Source organism: Canis lupus, chromosome 11 (assembly GCF_048164855.1).
Source record: "Canis lupus baileyi chromosome 11, mCanLup2.hap1, whole genome shotgun sequence".
Classification (NCBI taxonomy): Eukaryota; Metazoa; Chordata; class Mammalia; order Carnivora; family Canidae; genus Canis; species Canis lupus.
Window position 1 is genome coordinate 63,411,339 of NC_132848.1, and position 23,554 is coordinate 63,434,892.

General features: G+C 43.9%; 1 protein-coding gene and 2 long non-coding RNA genes across 16 annotated transcripts in view; 1 reads left to right on the forward strand and 2 right to left on the reverse strand.

Moving 5' to 3' along the window:
• Positions 1–12,918, reverse strand: part of LOC140600290 (uncharacterized) — a 142,929-nt gene extending 130,011 nt beyond the window's left edge. Inside the window, exon 1 of the long non-coding RNA XR_012003557.1 lies at positions 11,970–12,918. This is a non-coding gene — a long non-coding RNA (uncharacterized lncRNA). The remainder of the gene's footprint in view (positions 1–11,969) is intronic.
• Positions 12,919–16,060: 3,142 nt separating this feature from the next.
• LOC140600298 (uncharacterized) lies at positions 16,061–22,180 on the forward strand. Its single transcript, XR_012003563.1, has 3 exons — positions 16,061–16,527; positions 21,576–21,621; positions 21,984–22,180. It is a non-coding gene; the product is annotated as an uncharacterized lncRNA (long non-coding RNA).
• Positions 22,181–22,189: 9 nt separating this feature from the next.
• BCL11A (BCL11 transcription factor A) overlaps positions 22,190–23,554 on the reverse strand; it is a 102,416-nt gene continuing 101,051 nt past the window's right edge. For all 14 annotated transcript variants that reach the window (XM_072768462.1, XM_072768459.1, XM_072768461.1 and 11 more), the window contains one exon: positions 22,190–22,701. Coding sequence is in view for 6 of the 14 variants with exons in the window: in XM_072768461.1 (XP_072624562.1) it covers positions 22,600–22,701 (102 nt within the window). In the remaining 8 variants the exon portion in view is untranslated. The remainder of the gene's footprint in view (positions 22,702–23,554) is intronic.

The following is a 23,554-nucleotide window of genomic DNA, read 5'->3' on the forward strand; positions in this document are numbered from 1 at the left end:
ACCTGAAACTTAATAATCATGCTTTTACAAAACATGTATATGGTCTTTTCTTGAGGCTGCTTTTCCAGAATAGGATGACCTTCTCCAAGGGGATAAGAATATTTTTCTCTGCCAGATCTTAAGCTAGGGCATTGAAATTATTTCTATACACATACACAAAGAGAAGGAAAGAGCTGAGGTACAAATATTTAGTCACCCAAAAGAGAAGAAAAGATACCACAGTGGCATTAATTACCTAGATAGTATTTAAGGCCAAAGGAAAATTCAAAAAGAATTTTTTTTGAATGTTAAAATTCTCCACCCCAATTTGTTATGAGTTGACATAGTCAAAAAACCATTGGCCTATTTTAACCTTTGAACATTTCCACTTTAGTTCTACATATTGGGAGAAAGGAAAGAATATTCACAAAGATGGGGGGAAAGGATGGTCACTGTAGGGAGACAGAAACAGGTGAAAACAGGTTATTTCAATTCTCTGTAGTTACTTGGGTTTTCAAACCATAGGCTGGGTCTTAAGAAATGGAACTTAACTTCATATATACACCAAGTAGGGCAAGGCCTAGATGGCACGATTTTAAAAGAGTGTAAAGATTTTGGTATTTTGCCATTATTTGCAGGGCCCTGCATTGATCAGGGTTAGCCAACTACTATAGCAAACAACCCCAATTTCAGTACCCTAACACCATAAAGAGCTACTTCTTGCTTCTGTCACAGTCTGGTATAGGTTATCCAGAGGAAAAAAGAAGAAAAGAAAGAAAAGAAAAGAAAAGAAAAGAAAAGAAAAGAAAAGAAAAGAAAAGAAAAGAAAAGAAAAGAAAAGAAAAGAAAAGAAAAGAAAAGAAAAGGAAGGGAAGGGAAGGGAAGGGAAGGGAAGGGAAGGGAAGGGAAGGGAAGGGAAGGGAAGGGAAGAAGAAAGAAAGAAAAGAAAGAAAGAAAGAAAGAAAGAAAGAAAGAAAGAAAGAAAGAAAGAAAGAAAGAAAGAAAGAAAGAAAGAAAAGAAAGAAAAGAAAGAAAAGAAAGAAAAGAAAGAAAAGAAAGAAAAGAAAGAAAAGAAAGAAAGAAAGAAAGAAAGAAAGAAAGAAAGAAAGAAAGAAAGAAAAAGGTTATCCAGAGGATGAGGGGCAGTGAAGGAGGACCTATTCCACAAAGTCATTCAGAGATCCAGGGAAATGTGAATTAAACCAAGAACATACCATTCTCATCCATTGGATTGACAAAATTTCAATTTTTACAATAAAATATATCTGTAAATAAATTGTGTGATTTGAATAGATTTTAGAAATTATAAAATGGCTGCTTGGGGTTCTTTGCCCCCAGAGCAAATAGAAAAGGTCAACAAAGCTAAGAGTAAAAGTAGTGTTAGATGACAGGAGAAGGACTTGGGGGAACCACGTGCATTGCTCCCCAACTCAAAAAAAGTTTAGAAGGGGAAAAGGAATCCAAGTCCTAGAAAGAAGTCATCATATCTTAAAAAGAGTAGCTATTGACAACAGGGAACAGGCTGTGCCCAAATAGACTCTCTTAGACTCTTATGGACATTCTCATGACCCTCACTTCCAGAATAAATCACCAGAATCAGGACATCTTGGATCTTGAACATGAAACACCCAATCTCTCATGGCTCCTGCTCTCTTGTGGACACACATTTCTAGGTTAGCAGCCTCATCAGAGCATCAGTTTTGGAAGAGACATTCTTGTTCCCAGGTCCACAGTGAAAAGTGGGAGGGAACGTGGGAAAATCAGGGCAAGGCTTGGTCATGGTGCCATGAGATGTTGCCAGGTCATTCCTCCTGTCCTGAACAGGTGGGTGCTGGATAAGGAGACTGTCTGTGATGAATGAAAGAGACATTTGGTATAAGACCCCAGGATAGGCCTCTGGGATAGGAAGTATCTTGGTTACATAGCCCTGGGACAAGAAGAAAGCATTTCATCATTTAGATTTCAATATTTGGGACACCGGGGTGGCTCAGCAGTTGGGCAGCTGCCTTTGGCTTAGGTCGTGATCTCAGGATCCGGGACCTAGTCCCACATCAGGCTCCTGCAGGGAGCCTGCTTCTCCCTCTGCCTGTGTCTCTGCCTCTCTCTCTCTCCTCTCTGTGTTTCTCATGAATAAATAAATAAAATATTTTTAAATAAATAAATCTTTAAAAAAAAAGATTTCAATATTTGTTTAATAGAGACCTGGAAAAACTTCCAGGGAAAACAGTAATTGCCAAGAGAAATTAGTTTTTTTAGAATATTTTTTACATTTCTTAGTGATACCTTCACTGGCCCTGGTTGAACAGCAGCTTAATGGTAAATTGGTGGGTACTGGAGCACCTGCATGGCTCAGTCCATTGCTACCTTTGGCTTGGGTCATGATACTGGGGTCCTGGGATCGAGCCCTGCATTGGGCTCTCTGCTCAGTGGTTCCCTCTCCCTCTACTCCCCCTGCTCCCCCTGCTTTAATAAAATCTTAAAAAAAAATTGGTGGGTACTGTGCCTTTTAAGGTGACCAGTTTGCCCAAGATTTAACTGTTTTAAAAATGAGGGAAACTCCTCCATCTCAAACAAATTAGGGTTGGTCACCCTAACTCTTCTACACAGTTTTGCTAACAGCATCAGCTGGGAGTTGTTTTGCCCAAAATGACAAGGCATTTGGGCAAACTGACTGACTTTCACCTCTGTAAAGCAGTCAAGATGAGGGCAGGTCAGGGTGCTGCCTGTGACCCCGGCACAACGCAGCATTATCTATCCCATGAGGAGACTAAATTTACAACTTGACCTCGAGTCACAAGCTTAGGAAGGAGCTTGGAGATTATCTAGTGCGACCATCTATTTGGCAAATAAAGAAATCAAGATGGAGAAATCTTAAGAAATGTTTAAGGCCATGCAGCACAACTGTCCAGGGCAAGACTTCTGTAGTCTGGTGCTCTTTCCACTGTAACACACAACTCTGTCACCAGAATGCCCAAGCAACTGAGTTAATGGGCCCCAAGAGATTATCCTGGACATCCCTCCCAAATCCTAGGAGAAATGATCCCAATAGTCACCACCAGTGGCAAAGTAAAGGATGGCAGTGGCAGCCTCCCCTTGGGGAGACTCAGGTGGTGCCTAAGAGGCCAAACCGCACCACCATGAGTTGCCATGTTTTTCTGGAGCTCCACTCCCAGACTCCAAACTCTCCTGACCAACATCAAGGCCCCAAACTTTCCTGTACTTCCTTCCTATCCCACCTTCTCAGCTTAAACGAGGCTAGGAAAAAAGACAAAAAGAGGGATAAGGAGGTGCATAGGATGCAATAAATAAGTAAATAAAGTATTTTTAAAAAGGTCTTTTTATTTGAAAGAGAGAGAGCACGCATGTACACACACATGAGAACCAGTGGGGGAGGAGCAAAGAGAGAGGGAAAGCAGACTCCCCACTGAGCAGGGAGCCCAATGTGAGGCTTGATCCCAGGACCCCAGGATCATTGACATGAGCTGAAGGCAGAAGCTTAACCAACTGAGTCACCCAGGTGCCCCAGTTGGAACTTCTGAGAAGCTAAATGAAATACACTACTCAAGCTGATTCTACACACATGGCATTGCTGTTCTCAAAAACCAAACCAGCAACCAAGCAACTACTTCTACAACCAATGAAGTACCTACTTACAAATGTCTTATTTTTAAAGGGAACAAAAAAGGTTTTGATCACAGAGTCTGTGCAGCTGGTAACATGTCCCTTGGGAACACGGGGCTTTTAAAATCATTACTCTTATGGCTTCTCCCATTATTATTTCAGAGTTATTAAGGCTCATCTGTGTAGACGTACCCATAGAAAAGGTAATTCGGGTTGGATATAGGCTTAGGAAGCATGTGGAAATTGCCATCAAAGAATAATTATTTTATATTCCCACCCCTCCTAGGTCTCTTTTCTGGACTTATAGACAGTTGCAGATGAGAGTAACACACTGTAGGTTACTTCTAACCTGTCCAGTACCTGAGGGACTGTAAGTCCACTTCAGGTACATATATTTGAACCCAAAAGGCTGTGACATTGCAAAGTTAAACCACCTATTCTGGTTGACCTCTGCACCTCAATGTCCCCCATGACATATCTCTTTCTGCCACTCTGTTCTCTGTCCCTGCAAATCTTTCCCATGCTCTGAGACCCAGCTTAAGGTCCTCCTAAGACATCTTGCCAAACTTCTACAACCCATATCATTCTCCCTTCTCTGAGTTGATGTAGCTCTTAAAGTAGCATTTAATTGCAAACTATGGGGACGCCTGGGTGGCTCAACAGTTGAGTGTCTGCCTTTGCCACCAGAATTTCAGGATCGAGTCCCACATTGGGCTCCTGCACAGAAGCCTGCTTCTCGTCCCTCTGCCTGTGTCTCTCCCTCTCTGTGTGTCTCTCATGAATAAACAGAATCTTTAAAAGAAAAAATTGCAAACTATGTTCTATCTTGCTTTTGTTTCACAGGTATACAGAATGGCCGTGTGAAAGCAGTATGTTAACGAGAAATGCTCAATTAATATTCGTTGAATGAATTAGTAAGTAAGAGCACGGATTTTGGAGTCAGAAAGACCTGACATTACTTCTTACTAGCTAGATGACCTTTAGCAGTAAGTCGCTTAACCAGTTTGAGCCTCAGTTCCTTTTTTTTTTAAGATTTTTTTTTATTTTATTTTATTTATTCATGAGAGACACAGAGAGAAAGAGAGGCAGAGACACAGGCAGAGGGAGAAGCAGGCTTCATGCAGGGAGCCCGATGTGGGACTCGATCCCAGGACTCCAGGATCACGTCCTGAGCTGAAGGCAGACACTTAACCGCTGAGCCACCGAGGTGTCCCTAGCCTCAGTTTCTTTATCTGGAAAATGGCAATAATACAACACAGCTCAGAGGAATAAATAAAATACACATAACAGGTGGTCAAGGACAGAATGTGTCCTTTACCTTCACCAAGTGCCCAGTGAGTCAGCATTCATTTATTGATTATCTAAACCCAATTTATAGTCCAGGGTCTTTTTTTTTCCCCCCCAACAGTGTTCATGCTAAGACATGTCTACCATACTTTAATTGGGACAAGGTTTGGCCTATCGATTGTTAAAAGGTTTCTAGAAACGAAGACCAAGTTCCTGTAGCAAAAGGACACACAGAGGTTATGGTGTTCTTGCGTGTTGATATGCCTTCTTATAGGAGAAGAAAAAGACCCCAAACTTATTATAACGAAAAGTATTGTTTGAATCACCTGCCGTGGCCCTAGTATCATTCACCGTTGTTTCCTTCAAAGTATGTAGCAAGACATAGCAGGCACTCTATTTGCATTTGTAAAATGAATTACAGCCATGATTCCAAAGTGTTGGGAATTTAACTAGCTGGAGTAGTAGGGAAATGTTTTCAAAAGCCATTTAATTCTTTGTGTCCTAAAGTATATTTCAACAAAACAGAACTCCAAAAGACTGCCCAAAGCTGCAGCCAAAACAGCCCTGGGCCAAGGATTGTTGAATAGTGTCCTTTAAACCCTGCTCCATAAATATTCTCAGCCTAATGAACCCATGCCCCCAAAGAGCCCCTGAACTGGTCTACTAACCGCAATACATGTTAAATTTATGATTTCTAAACAAGATAAAAGACCTGATTGGATTTATTTCCTTACCAAAAAAAAAAGCATTCCTTTCCTGACCAAGTTGAGACCCTGTGCTGGTTTATTTGCTACCAGTACCTACTTGCAAGTTACTTAGGCCAAACCTCCTCATACAACTTCCCTGGTGTTTTTTTAGAGTTGCCTTCCTTCCCTGACTGGTCTGAGCCTCCTCCTCTCACCACAGTGACTCTGCAGCCTTTCACTGACTGATTCCTCCCATGGCTGTTCCAGGTGTCTTCCTACCCGGCCACCACTGAGCAGCATTTTCCCAGGTTATCCCCCCAGGTTCTCCCTTTCAGGAGAGTCACACAGAATCATAGAGTCAGAAGTGACCTTGGAATTCATCTACTCATTCTACAGTTGAGAAATACAAGACCCGGAGAAGAAAATGAATGGCACGGTCTTGGTTCTGAATCTAGGGCTGTGCCACTAGGCAAGACCTGAAGATATCCTCAGCAGCCCCTCCCCCAGCCCATACTCTGGGAAAGTCACATGTAAAGTCCAAAGAGTTTGCCTTCAATGCCTCAATTTGGCTTCCAAAATGTCTGTGTGGATGGACTCCCTGGGGCTGCTATCCTCCCACCCATCACCCTGCAGACTCCAGTCTTATCTTAGCTGACTTCCCTATATTTTGTTTTCTCAAGGTCAGACTCTGTTTTTGTAATAAAGTGAGATGAGCAATATCTGACAAACTCAATTCTCATCACCTCACCATGGCAGGGTTAGGACCAGCTCTGGCCTGAGCATTTTAGCATGTTCAAGAGCCTACACCCACACTTAGTCCACTATTTCCAATATCTTCCTACCTAGCACCTAGCATGAGTCTAAACCCAGGACAGAGCATGTCCAGAAAGGACAAGATTAAAAACCTCATGTAAAGTCTGCAGAATGGGTCATAGTGCCTGGATCCTAAGTCCTGCTTACTCTCCGAACCAGTTCTGTGGCCCCCAACAAATCACTGGACTGCCCTCAGTTTGTTCACTGGAGAAATGAGGTTAATGGCAATACCTTGATAGAACAGGGAAAATGAGAAAATAAGAACTCTTCAACAAAGGTAAAAATATTTTTCAAAGGTATGACTATCTATTATGTTATTAGTAATAATACAGTCACTTCCTTGTCCTCCTCCAAGACATTTACTCACATTTCTTTGGAACTCTTTCAGAGAACTCTCAGATTTACCAGATAGCTTGAAAGATTTAGCCTCTCCTGTTTAAATTCCCTTGCAGTGAAGCCCAGTCTGTACCAATGGACTTTTTAAAAAGCAAGATAAAAAGGGAAGGTTTAACCAGGACTCAGGGCTCAGAAAATGAAATCATTTGGCAAAGATGAATTCCAACCATCTGCCCCCACCACCAGCAACTATATGCTGCATGCTTCCTGAGAGCAAGTCACGGAGTTGAAAGCTTGGAGTCCTTGCCCTGGTCTCAGAATATAACTTCAAGTCTCTCAAGTTTTGCTTTTGAGGCCACTTCTTGACCTTCAAGTTCTTAAAGCCCAATAGCAACCAGACAAAACTCTTGCCCACAATGTTTTATCACAGTATTCACACCTTGCATTACAGCCTCTTTCTGCCTACAGACTTGAACACTCAGTTTGACAAGCAGGGAGTTCCACAGGCCAGGGCTATGATTATACTATGTTGTTGCTTGAGGGAGAAAAGGAGAGAATCCTAAACAAACAAGAACTGACCAAACAAATTAACAGGCCAGACAAGATTAGAATTTGTCTTCCCTGATCCAGCTCAAACATTTGTTTGAAAGCCAAATCCTTTACTTTTTCTAATGGGCAGAATGGACAACAGGAAACATTTAGAATAATAATAGCAGATTCAACAGATGAATAGTAAAGAGCCCATCTTGGTAGGAAACATTTACCTGTCTTTGGAATGCTCCCACAACTTAAAGGGGTCCCCCTTCTTATACTTCCAGGGTACTCAGAAATTATTCAAAAGTGAGAATATAATGAGGGGAAGCAACAAACATGCAACCTGATGACTTTTCCCAGTCCCTCCCCAACAGAAATCATCCATAAAGTAAATGGCTCTGCAAGTGGAGTTCACCTGGAAAGCACTCATATCAACCACCAGCCTTAATGTGGACATAAATATCTGGTCAACTTCACAGCCATTTATCCTACTCTTGGGATAATATACATAAATAAACTGGAAGTGGACACTTCTCCCATCCCAGGGAGGTGATCCTGCCCCTAAACTCCAGGCACATTTTCAGGCAATAAAAGAAAATCAGCCCATCTCTGGCTACAACTGACTGGGCAGCTTGCAGGAGGCCCAGACTCTGGAGAGCGTCTCTGTCCCCCCATAAGCTTCCTTTCCCTCTCTGCTCTGCTCTCTCTTACCAGCCCCCTGTCCTTTCTCCTTTTCTTTCACTTACTAGCCTGGCTCCTCTTTTGTGTTTGCTTATTTTGTTGCTGTTTGTTCTTGTTATTTTCTATCTGGGTTTTGTTTGCTTTTTTAAACAGTATTTTTTTTAAGTTAGAGTGAAATATAAATAACAAAATATTTATATATTTTAACCATTCGTAATCATACAATTCAGTGGCATCGAGTACACTCACAATGCTGTCTGCTCATCACCACCATGCATCTCCAGAACAATGTACCACCTTAACAGACCCTCTGTGCCTCCATAGGTGGACGCCTCTTACCCCCCTCTCCCCAGCAACATCAAAGTGATCTTGATGTTATATAAGGTAGCATCTCACGGTGCACCATGCTTGTGCCCCAACAACTCCCATTGCATCCCTATGCTCCCTATGATATTTTTTCCCCTCTAATCACAAAGATTTGACTCTGTCCCTCAAAAAATAGATGTTTGGGAACCCGCTCTTCATTATACAAACCCCGCAAGCCCTAAACGATAAATGCCAACTGAGGCGCCCATGCAGTAGGTCAGAGGTTGGCCACACTTCTCAAAGTTAATTCACGTTGTTAAAATGTAGACCATGACTCAGTAGCTCTGCAGAGGGGCTATGGGTTGTGCATTTTTCATGGGCTCCCAGATGATGGTTCCCACACTCTGGGATCCGCTGATGGCACTCTGAGTCTTGAGGGGAGATATTCTTTCCCTAGAGCCCCCAGATGAGGAAGGCTTCTGAAAGGAGATGACAGCTGAGGAGCAGTTCTCTTATCTGTGAAGCCCCCACAGGAATGGCCACCTGGGGAGATACACGGTACAATCTCACCCTGTCACCCTGAGAGGGAAACATAATTCACCTACTCAGGGGTGGAAGTGGTGGCAGGAAGTCCAAGTATACCCAGCAGGCTGTTCGTGCTACCCGAGGAAAGAGGAACTGACCTTTTTCTCATGGGGAAGTGTATCTTTTCTTCTCCAAACCACAGGCTCCCAAACATACTAGCTCGAGTGAAGTTCCTGCGATGACCACTGGGCGTGGGCCAGCCTCATCTGGCCCCCACCCCACAGGCTATGCCCCCCCACCCCGCCCCACCGGCCTGGGTCAGCCAAGCAGGGCTGCCATTCCACTTGCCTGCTGCAGGACCCCAGCCTCCCCTTCCAGAAGCGCAGCCACACTTGCCTTCCCACTCCAATGCTGTGCCTCTAAGCCCAAGCCAGGGAAGAAAGCTGTGTACACTGACACTTAAATTAGATCCTTGCAATTATCTCTCAATCCTAGTTTGCCCTGTGCTTCTTTATCACTTTTTTTAATAGCTAAAGTTACTCGCCCTCGTTTTAAGTACATTGTGCAAAAGGCATAGGCCAACTTCTGATATATTCCCACAAGCAAAATTAAATACCAGTAACATGTGTTTTAGTGAATTGGGTCCCTCAATTTGCATCTTATAATAAGGATGTTATCATACTGGTTTATGGCTCAGCTCTTTAGTTTTTATCTCTCTGGGGCTAGATTCCCCCTCATGAGTTCAATGCAAGTCTATGAACTAATGCAATTTTTAAAACGCTTTTCTTCTGTGTTAACATTAACACCCTTATGAGTGAAAAGATTTTACTCCCCAAAGTGTACAGAATGTTTGCATTCACTGGAGGATGGGGTGGGGATATTAGCCCTTAGTGATATCCGTGGCTGCTCTTAACTGAAAGGAGTTGAGTCAGTAATCCGGTCTGCCACTGCAAAAAAGCCTTTTTCACCTCTTTGCACTGAGACATAATCTCTGGTGTGTTCATTCCCTTACATTTAGATTAATTATAAAACATTGTCACCAGAATATTAAAGTAATGTTTAATACACAGAAGGGAATAAGGTATTCTGGAAAATGCATAATTTCCCTATGATGATTTTGCCAGTTGCATGCAATATGATCTTTTGATTGCCAGCTATAGAAATATTGTGACTAAGCTTTCACTAGCTTTTTATTTTTGCAACCATCCTGTCATAGCACTTTGAAAACTGTAAGCTTGGCCCATCAAAAAAAAAAAAAAAAAACACACATACCAAAAAAAAAAAAAAAAAAACAAGGGTGCCCATGCTAAAGAGTTCTCTCAGCTTGGTTCCAAAAGAGGGTGGTAGAAGGAGAGGGTGTGCAGTGTACAACAGCACCTTCCACTTCAGCAGTCCTAACACAGTGGGATGGTGGAGAAAGGACTGACCCTACCCTTTCTACAAGCCCAACACATGCGCACACGATGCGTGTGCTTGTACACACATACACACAACACTCCACGTCCCTTGACTGGGGGAAGGTATCAACATTCCTAAATGGTATTCCCAAGTCCTCCTGCTTGCTTCAGATTTTCCAAGCTCTACTGCAGCCACACACCCAAGAGGAATGGTCTAAATCAACACAAAACAGCAGCAAGTGGAATGTTCCTTGTTGGCAGTGGCTGAAATGGGACCAACACTCCTCGGAGGACCACTCTTGGGGATTGGTTACCTCAGCCATCTCCCTCTAGGTCACTGGGCTCAGTCCTTGGCTGTGTTGGTTAACAACCAAGTGTTGTTACCAGCAGAGTACTCCTGTCCTTCGAGGTCTCACTTCAGGTCTCTGCAGGTGGGACTTTTTCACTTCAATAATAACTTTTAAATAATAATAATAATAATAATAATAATAATGGCAGCAGAAGGGACACTCCAGCCCCCTCTCCTTGCCATGAGCACTCACAAGAAAGTAGTAGTAGCCCCGTTCCTCCATCACATTACCAAGAATCCTGGTACAATTCTTTGAGCTTTTTAAAAATGGAATTAATTTTTAAATATGTGTTCTCTTTACCTATGCCACCTAACAGCAATACGCCCAACACCTGTCATCTTGTTTCCATTCTCTTCAAGGCTTCCTATGCCTCTCTGGCTCCCACCCTCTGCTTTTCAAAAATATACTGGATGTACGTATGAAAAACTAAGCCCTCTCACCCCAAAAGGCTCAGAGTCTGGAGGCTTAATTACCTCTCCATTTGCAACACAGAGGCCCCTTGGGTCAGAATTAAATGTGATTTCCAGTAGGAGAGGGGATAGGTTTACTCCACTCCTGCCCATCCCACATCTGTTCTGTAGACACAATGACTCCTCAGGCCAGGAGAGGATAAACGAACCTTCTCTAGTCCAGTTTTGCAACCTTTACCTTTAATGCAGAGAAGAGCAGGGGGTCAGACTGAATACAGTTTCTGAAGATAAGATTCTAGAAACTAGGGGGGTGATGAATATCAAAGATCAAAGCCCACCCAGTGAGGTCCTTGAGAGCATCACAGTCTTTACAGATGAGGCATGTTTCCCTGTCTGGTTGTGAGCATACTGACAGCATACACAAGACATGAATATGCATAGGTTATAAATAGGTGCATACATAAGAAATTAGAAGGTAACTGTGCATATATATATACAGCCTTCCTGTACATACACCATACTTCTGACTCATGGGAAAAAATGTAAAGAATGATGACGTGAAAGGATTAAACACTTGCATTACAACAACTACATTAAACACTTAGATATATGGACACTTGTATTTCCTAACCAAGTATACAGCAGACCCCCTTATCCATGGAGGATGCATTCCAGGACCCCTAGTGGATGGTTGAAACCACGCATAGCACCAAGCCCTACATATGCTCTGCTTGTTTTTCCTATACGTACATACCTATGGTAAAGTCCAATTTATAAACTAGGCCCAGGGCAGCCCGGGTGGCCCAGCAGTTAAGCAGCTGCCTTCAGCCCAGGGCGTGATCCTGGAGACCCAGGCTCGAGGCCCACGTGGGGCTCCCTGCATGGAGCCTGCTTCTCCCTCTGCCTGTGTCTCTGCCTCTCCCCCTCTGTGTCTCTCATGAATAAATAAATAAAATCTTTAAAAATAAATAGATAAACTAGGCCCAGTAAGACAGGAACAACAAAAACAAACCATAAAACAATTGTAGCACTATACAGGCATACCTCGTTTTATTGCGCTTCGCTTTATTGCACTTCGCTGATACGCATTTGGTTGTTTTGTTTTTCGGGTTTTTTTGTTGTTGTTGTTGTTGTTGTTTTTACAAACGCAAGGTCTGAGCAAGTCCATCGGTGCCATTTTTCCAACAGCATTTGCTCGCTTCGCGTCCGTGTCACGTTTTGGTGATCTCGCCACCTTTCAGGCCTTTTCCTGATTGTTCTATCTGTTACGGTTGATCTACGGACCAGTGGTTACGACCCGCCCAGACCTCTGATGATGATTAGCATTGCTTAGCGGGAAAGCATTGTTCAATGAAGGTGTGGACTTTTTTTTTTTTTTTTTTTTTGGATATCACAGTACTGCGCACTCAGCAGACTACAGTAGAGTGTGAACATGCCTCTCACGTGCACCGGGAAATCGAAGAACTCGTCTGACGCGCCGGAAGGCGATGTTCAGCTTTATCGCCGGGCCGGCCCCAAACCACTGGGTCTCCGGGGGGCGCCTGCCTCGATTACAGCCCTGAGAGGGACGCCCGGCGGCTCCGCGGTTGAGCCTCTTTGCCTCCGGCCCAGGGCGTGATCCTGGAGGCCCGGATGGAGGCCCGCGTCGGGCTCCCTGCATGGAGCCTGCTTCTCTCCTCTGTGCCTCTGCCTCTCTCTCTCTCTCTCTCTCTGGGTCTCTCATAAATAAATAAATCTTTTTTTTTTTTTTAAATTAAGTTATGAGAATGCAGTCTCTCTCCCTCTCCGAAAACCTCTCACGTGCCGTACTCACCCCTCTTCGCGTGAGGATGAGAGACGGAAAATGGCGGCCGCGTGACATGACGCAGGTGGATGACGCAGGTGGGTGGCGCAGGCGTTGTGACGTAGCGCTGGCTGCGATGGACCTTCTGACGTTGAGTCGGAAGGAGCACCCGCTTTCCCACGGCCGCTGCAGGTGGACGCCTGAAACTACGGGAAGCAAAACTGCGGATGAGGAGGCGCTTTCGTGACTGTTGTGTGCCCCCCCCCCCCCCGAGTGTGAATCGAGCCCGGTGCTCCCAGGAGAGGGGCAGCTCAGCCCTGCCTTCTGCTCCACAGACTTCATCTCAGAGGCCTTCCCTTCCTCCTGGTCCCACGTCAGGCTCTATGGGGGATGCTTAACTCTTCACTTGGACTTTATTTCACGGGGGCACCCGGGCGGCTCGGCGGTTTAGCAACGCCTGCAGCCCAGGGCGTGACCCAGGGGTCCCCGCATCGAGTCCCACATCGGGCTCCCTGCATGGAGCCTGCTTCTCCCTCTGCCTGGGGCTCTGTCTCTGTCTCTGTGTGTGTCTCTCTCTGTGTCTCTCATGAATAAATAAATGAAATATTTAATAAAGGAAAAAAAAAAGACTTTATTTCTTTATTTCAGCGGGAGGGAAATCGAGCCCTACCTGTAAGGTCAAAGTGTCTCCACGCCTCGGGGGACTGTTTCCACGTGTGTTGAGCCCCTTGGGCGACTCGTAGCCACTCACTCGTGGCTGATCTTTAGCTTGTGTTTACGTCCTCGACAATCCCCCTGAGAGGAGGGGCCGGCCCTGGGGCTCGGGGCTGTGGACAGGTCACAGGAGGCTCAAGGAAACTCAGGGTGAAATGGAGAGTTTGCAACCCAGTGTCAAAAACAAATTCTTTGTATGCCTTAAATGTCCTGATTTAGGACACTGAACAGTCGTAGACCAATCCTGCTCCCAGGAAGAACAGAACAGGAGCCAGGGGGAAGGGAGGTGTGGAAGGCGATCAGATGATATGACTGCCATACAAAAACCCAAAGGTCTCTCTCTCTCTCTCTCTTTTTTTCTTTTTTTTTTAATTTTTTTTTTTTTTTTTTTAAGTTTAAGCTCCAAGAGAGTGAAGCCCTAGCCTGGTCAGCCTCACTTTGGTGTAGAGAGCATTTCTCTGATTCTGCATAAACATGCTTGCTTACTTTCTCTTCATGCCTTCATTATGAAATTCATCTAGTGCTGTGCCCAGATGACAATAAAATTGCATTATTACAGTATCTGGCATGTATCAACAATCATACTGTAAAGAAAAAAAGCAACGTAATTCCTACTTTTAAACAGTCAAGAGAACTAAAAAAAAAAAAAACTTAAATCTTTTTCCCCCCTCAAAAAAGGAAATCCTTGGAGCCCACTGAATTACAAAACTCTTCTAGTTTTCTGTTCTTTTTCCAGCTAAGTTTATCATTGTGCTTGAGACTTTCTGCTAAAGTGTTAAATGCCTGATGAGACATGATGTGTTCCCTTTGTACTGTAAAAACAGTCCATCTCTAGGAAATGGGTCTCAAGGTCTTTATCTTTAAGCTCCTCATTGTGTGGGCTTCTAACAACAGTCAACACATAGGCAGATCTTTTGTTGGCTTCCATAGGCATTCTGGGGTGGATCTGGACCAGGGCAAGTGGGGAATTTAGATATACCATCAAATAATGGCATCACTGTGTGCTTGCATGCCGTGAAGGTGAGTACCTAGCTTGACCCAAATACTGTACTTATGGCAGAGTCCTCCCTCCAGGAAATTGTCTACACCTTCAAAGATCAGCCTTCTATTGGTCTCCTGGTCACCTGTGAGTTCCTCTTCAGTCCATTCCGTACTCCGCTACACTCTTCCTAGAACTTTTCTATGGACACGATTTTGAAAAACTATGTATTGACTATGGTACAAGCTCCTTCACCTTATCATTAAAGAGCCTCCATAATTGGCTTCCCATTATGGCTTCCATTATTTTCATAAACCAAGCTTTTCCTGCCACTGTGATCTAGCCACTGCCCTCCACACACCACAGCACTGCCTTGATCTGGTTTGCCCTCATCCTTTCTTTCTCTTTGTGATCTAAATCCTGGCCTGCCTTTGATGACCAACTAAAAGCCCAGCATCTTTGTGGGCCCCAGAGGAATCCTCTTCCTTCATATTCCTATAGTTTGTATCTCTCATTGCTGAATTAATCATATTCCACCCTTTCATTGTTAATTACCTGCTTTTATGCTTCTAATTTTGCCCTCCTAATGGGACTGACTATAATCCCTTTGAGGACAGGGCTTGGGTCTTACAATTATTTATAGTTGCCCACAGTGCCTAGATCACCACCTTGCACACTGTAGGTGGGGAAAACAAATTTGGCCTATGCTGATATTCTGAAAGAGAGCGTAGGACTGCACGTAGGAGAAGTAGAGATTTCTTTGCCATGTTTCACTTAAAATGAATTAGCAGCAGGTAATCTGTCACAGGTCAGCTCAGAGGGTGGAAATACATGGACTTATGCCTTATATAGGATATACACACGAGATATATAGGAGATAGATAACACTTATCTTCGATTCACGGGACAAGAAACTGTGTTTCTATGGCTACTCCCCTTCTGAATTATCTGCTATCGTTATTTACAAGAAGGACTGGACAAACTACATGAGGAAACATCAGTGTACACTCATCTGCACCATTTGAAAAACAAATGCAACTTTTAAGTATGTCCTACTGATAAGGTATAAAGAATAACATCCCCATTCATTGGAGAGTGCTGAAGCCCCTTGCTTGTTGTCTACTTTGGCAAAGTGAATTATGTATTAGCATTTAAAAAGGCCCACTGTTCTCACCACGTCAGCTTAACTAGTTGTTCAGTAGGATTCTAATTAATTTAATTCTCCACTGGTGGCAATTTCTGACGGGCAGTAACTGTGCCCTTTAACTCTGCCTCCTTTCCCCAGCACTTAGCTCAGTAGGTTGCATATAGCAGGGACCTAATAAATATTTGTTGATTGAACAAATGAATGAGCCCTACTGCAGGTGGAGAAGACGCATGAGTGAATTTCTCGGCTAGGCCTCACAAAATCGAACTGGTCCTCCCAGTGCGGAGGACAGACAGAAATGCAAGTGCTAGAAGATATACTGATATCAATCTTGCTCAATAGTTAGCAAGAGCAGAATCCTGAAGGCAACGCCACTTTGAGTATGCTTTGTAATCAGTTTAATTAGCATTATCATCACTGTTTTTCATAGGGAACCCTCCACCGTGTCATCCTATATGATGACAAAATTCTAGAATGAGACAGAACCTGGAAGTCAACACGTAGAGGTGAAGAGTGAGGATTCTGGAGTCATATGTGACCGTGCCAGTAGTTTAGCTGTGGATATGTCGTGTAGTCTCTCTAGGCTTTGCTAAAATGAGAAAAATGATAGCAGCTACCCCACAAGATGGTTATGAAGAAGAAATAAGAATGTGCATGGAAAGCTCTTATCACTATGTCCAGAACATAGGAAATTCTGTAAAAGCATTAGCTAATATTATTTTTCTTTTAACCTATATTTTGCTCTTTACCAAGGTCCAGGCAGTTGGCCAGCTAAGAAGGGCTCAGTGTTCTATAGAGATCACATTTTGGACATGTCCTGGATCTTTATCTTTAGGCAACAGGTGTGTGGTGCTTTGCCACCTTTCAGGGAGGTGTCCAAGGTCTTCCAGTGCTACCCACCATCAGTGCAAGGAGTAGAGAGGGACCACCAACCTTCAGGTGAACCAAAGCAATACAACGCACCCCAAGCACTGCAAAGGTAACTGTTTCCAAAATGTGAGCATTTTTGAAATACGATGACAGCTTTAGGTCTCAAACAAAAATCACTGCAACTTTTTTTTTTTTCTGTGCCATAACGTTATTAAGAAAATGGGTTCGCTAACTAAAAATAAGGAAAAGCCCAACCCACTTGCGCATAGTCTTTAAGATTGGATGTCAACATCTCCAATCCAACACAGAGTCTGGAGCATTTGGGTGGCACAACTGTGACTGTTGTGTGCTGCTGGTGTAGGAGGCAGAGAGCAGGGTGTGCCCTTCCTTTTCCTAGATGGAGGAGTGGGCCTCGTGTAGGGTCAAGTGCAGAGAAAGGCCCATCCCTCCAGGTGGGTGAGCACTGGCAAAAATAAAGCCAGAATCACAGCCGGGAGATGCTGACTCAGAGATAAGCCTGATCCTAACCCCCTGGGGGGCCATCCGAAGTACAGCATCCTGTCAGAGGGAAAAGAAAATGTCCTCTCAAAGAAGCTAAAAAATAAAAAGAACTCCACAAATAAGGCGTCGTAGCTACAGGCAAATCCACACAAAGGGGACCGCTTTAAAGGGGAATCTCTTATGTTCAGAGTTCTGAGCTTCGAGTGAATTTCTGAGGCAGAGGATTTGCATTCTGGTTTTTCCCCTTTGTGTGGGGAGGCAAGCAACAGGTAAACAATGGGGTGCTCTGTGACAGGGGCCTGAGCAACTCTGCAGACCTGGGAGCCCATAGGAAGCCCATCTCCGCCCTCCTCTCAGCTGGCTTTCTCTGTGTCTGAGGAGAGGGGACAAGTCACCCGGGAGAGAGGAGCAGAAGTTGCTCCTCTGCAGTAGGGGTTTTGGAAATTCAGGGGACTAGCACCAGGGACCAAGAATCAGGCAAGTTACTTCCTCGCAGACCATCCTCAACAGGGATACTTGATTGGTGGGGGGGGAGACTCCCCGCTGTCCCGTGCTCCTATTTCAGGGATGACTTTGCCCGGTTGGGCTCTAAACAGCTGCTGCACACAAGTGCGGCCCTATCAAGCCCGGAGACGTTCAAAGTCAACCCACGTCCATTCAAAGAAGTGAATGCGAATCAAAGGACGGCTGGCCAGAAAAGAACGGGCAGCTGAAGAGCTGAACACAGCAGATCTAATAAAGGGTGAGGCGGGATTTGTACGTCTCTAAACAGAGCCAGGAACCCCTGATCGAAGGGGGGAAATGAGTAGGATTTCATCTTGCACGGAGAAAGAATGAGCGGCCTAACTGGGGTATGGAAGTGAATAGTCTTCACGGCCCGGAGCTCTACACGGGTTCAGTTGATCCTCCCTGTAGTTCATTGCTGTTTGGCGACCTTTGACCTCAAAATTAAATATCCCCAGTAACAAGATTCAGGTCATGCTATTGGCTATTTGGATTCTCTAACAGGATGTGATGCGGCCTTGAAATTCAAATTAAGTGGGTGTTTCTCTTAAATCCTGTCTAGAGAATGGAACAGATTGTGAAATCTATTTAAGTCATTCGAGATGAATTTGGTTTGATGAGTAGCTCTTTTTTATGCCCTTTTAACTTTAAAAGCTGTCTCGCAGCAATTCTCAGTCCCTAAGTTTATTTCTACCATCGGAGGGGTGAATTAAAGGAGGAATGCTTCCAGGTAGTGACCTAAATGTTCTCTGCCATCGGGATGCTGCTTAGAAACCCTTGAAATATGGGACATGCTCACATGCTCCCCACTAGGACTGGCACCAAAACAAGCTTTTGATTTTATTCTTAAAACCTTCCGTAATGCACACTTTTCTGCCACTCTTGCTTCTGAATTTAGTAGGTCACAAGGGAGAGATTTGCCGCTCGAATTCCTTTGCACAGGAGCTGGAGGCTTGAGTTCCAGTTCTGACTCAGCCACTAACTATGTGGTTTCGAGAGCTTGGCTTTCACTTTATTTTTCCCCCAAGCTGTGTGATCTTAGATCCTTCACTTAATCTTTGAGATTCTGCTGCCCTGATCTGTAAAATGAATCATTGCTGTGGTTCCCTTCAACTCTCATCTGTTCTTGGCCCACCTTTCTAGAGTCGCTAGGAAAATTGATTCTTTCATATCTATAAAAGTGTTCTTCTATAAGCCTTAGGTATTTTCTGAGAACATTCTTAAAAATATAAAGCCAGGGGAAAAGTAACGTGATTCAACAAGAAGGTGTCTTAATTACTCTAAGATAGGAAGGAAAACAATTATGTTTCTCGATTTTGCTGGAAGTGTGAAGTTCTTTGTCTTGATGTAACCCTGAGGGAGTGCAAACTGAGGAGTGACGTCTCTGTTAGAGACTCAGAGAAATGAAATAGCGTTATTGCTTCCCTGTTGGTTAAGAACTCACACAGAATGGGTCCATGAAGAAGGAAGGTGTGCTTGCAACATTCGTTGTTCCTGAACTTCCAAATGGACTTCAAATTGACTTGACAACCAGTCTGTAAATTCCTCGGATCTCTTTCCTCACACTATACCCCAAAAGGAGCCAAAGCTATATGGCATGGAAGAAGAGAGACACCAGCCTACAAAATACTTCAATTCTGATCCTCTCTACCGCTACTCTCTGGAGACACTGATTTGTAGAATAAGAATTCTTAAAAAATAAAAAAAATTAAAAAAAGAATTCTTGATAGAAATAAACATTAATGCAGAGGGAAAATGTGTCAATATTACTAATCATCTTCAACATTAATCTCAGCTAGCTCTCAGAAAAAAGAAAATCATGACAGTGCACACAAAAAAAGATATTCTTCACCTCTTGCAAGGCTTGACTCTAATACAAAAGTCATTGAAAACTCCAAGCAAAAGTGCCCAGGAAACATTCTGCCAAGGTCTGGAGCACTCAGTTAGACCTCAGTAGAATCCAAGCTTGTGCTCCTTGCCTAAATGTTTCTTTAAACTACCACGAGTTTTTGCTACAATCATTTAGTTTCCTATCACTATCAAAAGGCTGGGTGCTAGGTGCCACAGGAGCTACTAAGTTTCTGCCATCACAGACTCAAAGTCTAACCAAATCTTTTTGTTTAGTGTGACAATCTGGACAGACCACAGAATTAATGTTCATAGGGATCCCTGGGTGGCGCAGCGGTTTGGCGCCTGCCTTTGGCCCAGGGCGCGATCCTGGAGACCCGGGATCGAATCCCACATCGGGCTCCCGGTGCATGGAGCCTGCTTCTCCCTCTGCCTGTGTCTCTGCCTCTCTCTCTCTCTCTGTGTGACTATCATAAATAAATAAAAAAAATTAAAAAAAAAAGAATTAATGTTCATAGACCAGGCTTGGGAGGGTAAGAACAATGTCCTGCGTGTTTGGTCCCCACCCTCCCGAGCACCCAAGACTGTGTCCTCTAATCCATGCTCAATACATGCTGGGCAACCAATTAATCTCTCTGCAGTTTGAAGTTTCACTCTCAGGAGAGGGCACAGTGAGGACCCCGATCAGATTTGTCAGTCCCTTCTTCGGCTTCCACCATTCACGGATAACCACGACCTTGATATATCATACATGGAGATGTCTTCCCAAATCATCAATCCTGTGTGGATTTTCAAAAGTTCTAGCCCTAGCACAACACCGTCATCTCATAATGAATTTCCAAAATGAACTTTTATTCTCTTTCAACTAAAAAGATATGGGGGAAAGAAATGGTCTTTTCTTTTTTTAATGAGGCTTCTTCTTCTTCTTTTTTTTTTTTTTTCCCAAAAGGGGAAGGAAGAAAAGATATCCTTTACCCATGCCCTCTCTCCATCCCTGCCCCCTCAAAAAACAAAAATCTCACTTCTGGAGATATCCATGTATTTATAATGGATCCAATTATTTACTATTAACTAATAATTTATAATTACCCATTTACTTTCTGACACTGAGAAGACAAAAAAGAGGTAGAGGCAGAAATGTAGACCAGAGATGAAAGTGTAGCAAACACCAAGTGCAGTTACCAAGGCCGAAGTTGGCCAAAAAATCTTGATTGTTCTATTTCAGTCGAGTCTCCCTTTGGAAATGGTGTCACTTTTTCTAAGTATCAGCAAGGAGCTTAGCACATTCAGAGAGGATGCTGTCACAGAATCCCTATTGGTCTCAGGTTTCAACAACACAGAGGCAGAGCATGGGGCAGGGAGAGTGTTTCTCCACCAAATAACTCTTGTCTGGAAGTCCCAACTCACCTAGGTGAGAGGAACTCTCAAAAACTCATCAAGGCCACCGAGTCAATCAGGGTTGTTATCCGTCTTGGAAAAACATTTTCCCCGGGGAAAGATGGCAAAAGGGGCCCTTGCTCCAAGCACCCCCTCCCCCCACCCCACAGTGCACAGGGCTGTTGATAGGAAGGGACAATTTCTTGTGCCTTTACCTATGGATATCCACAATCTGTGTATGTGTGTGTGAGCCAGACGTGTGTGCGTTTATGAACATTTACGATTTATGTGCTGGCACAGACGCTTTCTTTGATCAGCTACAGAGTTCAGTGAAATCAGCTCTGGACTAGACACCAGAACGCCTGGCTTCACCCCCCACCTCCCCACCCCCAGCAATTGTGGCCTCTGGCAAGCCCTTAACCCTGGTGAGCCTCAGTCTCCTCACCCACAAAGTGGAAGTTGTGAGACCTGTTCCGTCGAGGATCAGATGAAATAAGGTCCATGAAAGCACTGTGTAAAGTCTAACTGTAAGAAGTCATTATTTATGATGAATAAGCAGGAAAGAATCCAGATGCCAATTATTTTTGCTATCTTCTCACTAGGCTAGGTAATCTAGCCAGAGGGTGGTGAGTGGGTAAGATTTTCCCCACTTAGGTTCACAGCCAATATGTAAATCTCTAATACACAGGTGTCTGAGTTCTATTATTTATAAACCTATTTTAATATGCTATATTGTTTCTAGTTCTCTTCTGGTTCTCCAGGCAATAGAAAACACCAAATTGAGAAAAGTTCTTTGCAAATTAACTGGACCAGAAGGGATTTTTAGCACCTGTTTGTAGACCTAACTTACTTGTGCCACTAATTTCTGAGGAATGGACGTCACAATTATAACTGTGTGTTCTGATGTGAACCTCTTTCCTCCTACAGTCTTCCCCCGTATAAAATCTGCCCCAAATTTCCTGATATAAGTAATGTAAGTAATAAAGAAGTTTTATGTGTGTTTGTTTGTCTGTATTAAGATATATTTGCTAAAGGTTTGGGAACCTAAAATTAGAATATTTAATAAGCCACTGCTGACATTTATCACCTTCTTTGGGATTTACCACTAACCCAGTGACGTTATCTTTCTTGAGCTAAATTAAAAGACAAATTCAAATCCTGCATGGTAGCCACCAAAAGCATATATTTGAAAAACAGAATTCAGCGTGCCATATTATGCATTATTTAATGGTATGCAAATTATAAGTCAGACAGTTAGGAAAACCACACTTCAGCATTAATAAACAGCAACACTACTACTACATTAATTATGATATTGCTATGATTTATTCCCAGGTTTTGCATTTTGATTCTCCTTGAAAATTTATGCCATCTGATAAGCAGTAACCTCTTTCCCCTCCTACACCTCCTACCCATTCCTCAAATCTGCTCCTCTGGCCCACCCAATGGATGTCTGCAGGAGACGGGTACAGAGATACAAAGTCATAAGCAGCTGCACTGTCTTATAAGCATTAATAATTAAAGAACAAGCAAACACCACCTAAAGCTCCAACATTTATTGTGTTCAATGTTAAGCACACTTTTTAAAAGACAACATAGAATGTATAGAAACAAGGGGTTGGGGGACTCATGCTCATTTCCACAATACAGGTAATTAGGTTGGCTGGTTTCCAAAGGGCCAGGACGTCACTCAGGACAGCGATGGTCCATGCGCCCTCTATACGGGACTGATTTCACTGTTCCAATGTGGGTCTGTTTTTTTGTTTTTACTTTTTATTAAAAAATATAAATAAAATGGCACTGCAGGCCCGGGCAGGAAGGACTCTGCAGGACTCTGTCTTCGCACAACGGCTTCTTGGAGGCTACTGTCAGAAAACATCACAAACTAGCAGGATGACAGACCACGCAGATGTCGGCTGGGCGGCTCGCGTCCACCCCGCCCCTGGGGGCTTCAAATTTTCTCAGAACTTAAGGGCTCTCGAGCTTCCATCCGAAAACTGCCACACATCTTGAGCTCTCTGGGTACTACGCCGAATGGGGGTGTGTGAAGAACCTAGAAAGAGGTTGGAGACAGAGGAGGGAAAAAAAAAAAGTACAGGTGTGACTTGGCCCAGTGATTTTCTGTTCTCTAACTAGCTTTTTAAATTTACGACTTAAATCCACCACAGGTTGAGCCACTGGCATCTTAAACACCATTTCAAACCCAATCCCCCCCCAACCCCAGATCTCCGGCCTCCCCCTCCCGGCCTCCCCCCGCCACGGCCCCAGACCCGCTACCACATCTCTGGATCTCGTATGATTGTCCTAATAAACTGGGGACACACCTGGGAGGAAACACTTGCCCTTACGACTGAGAAAACTGAGTAGGAAACAGTCCTTTGGTTGAGGAGAACAGGGGGGGTCGGGGGAGGAGGGAAGGGGGACATTTCCTTAAAATAATAATAAAATTATAAAGAAACAGAAACTCAAAATTGATGTGAAAGCAGCACAACGAAAACATGAAATGTCATCAAGTTCAACGTCAAAGCAGCCAACGATTTACAAGAGGCGAACAAATCTCTGAAGAGGAAACCAGAACCCAAAATAGTTGCTCCCAAATGGCACCAAAAACTGCCTGTAGTTTTCTTTCAAACATGCAGTTTTCTTTTCTTTCTTTTTTTTTTTTTTTTTTTTTCTTTTTTGGTAAGGGGGCAAGGCAATGGTGAAGGGAAGAAGGGAGTGCTTATTGTCCTCCGGGGGTCCTCCCTTGCTGTGCACAGTGACTTGAAGCAGCAGAACTGGGAGTCCGGATGTGCCGAGGAAGAGGGCCACCACGGTGGCATTCCAGGGCTCGTTGCCATGGCGACCCGAAGCCGGGCCTGGGGCCTCCTCTCCCCCGACTTGGCGCCGCAGGAGGCCCAGGGGCT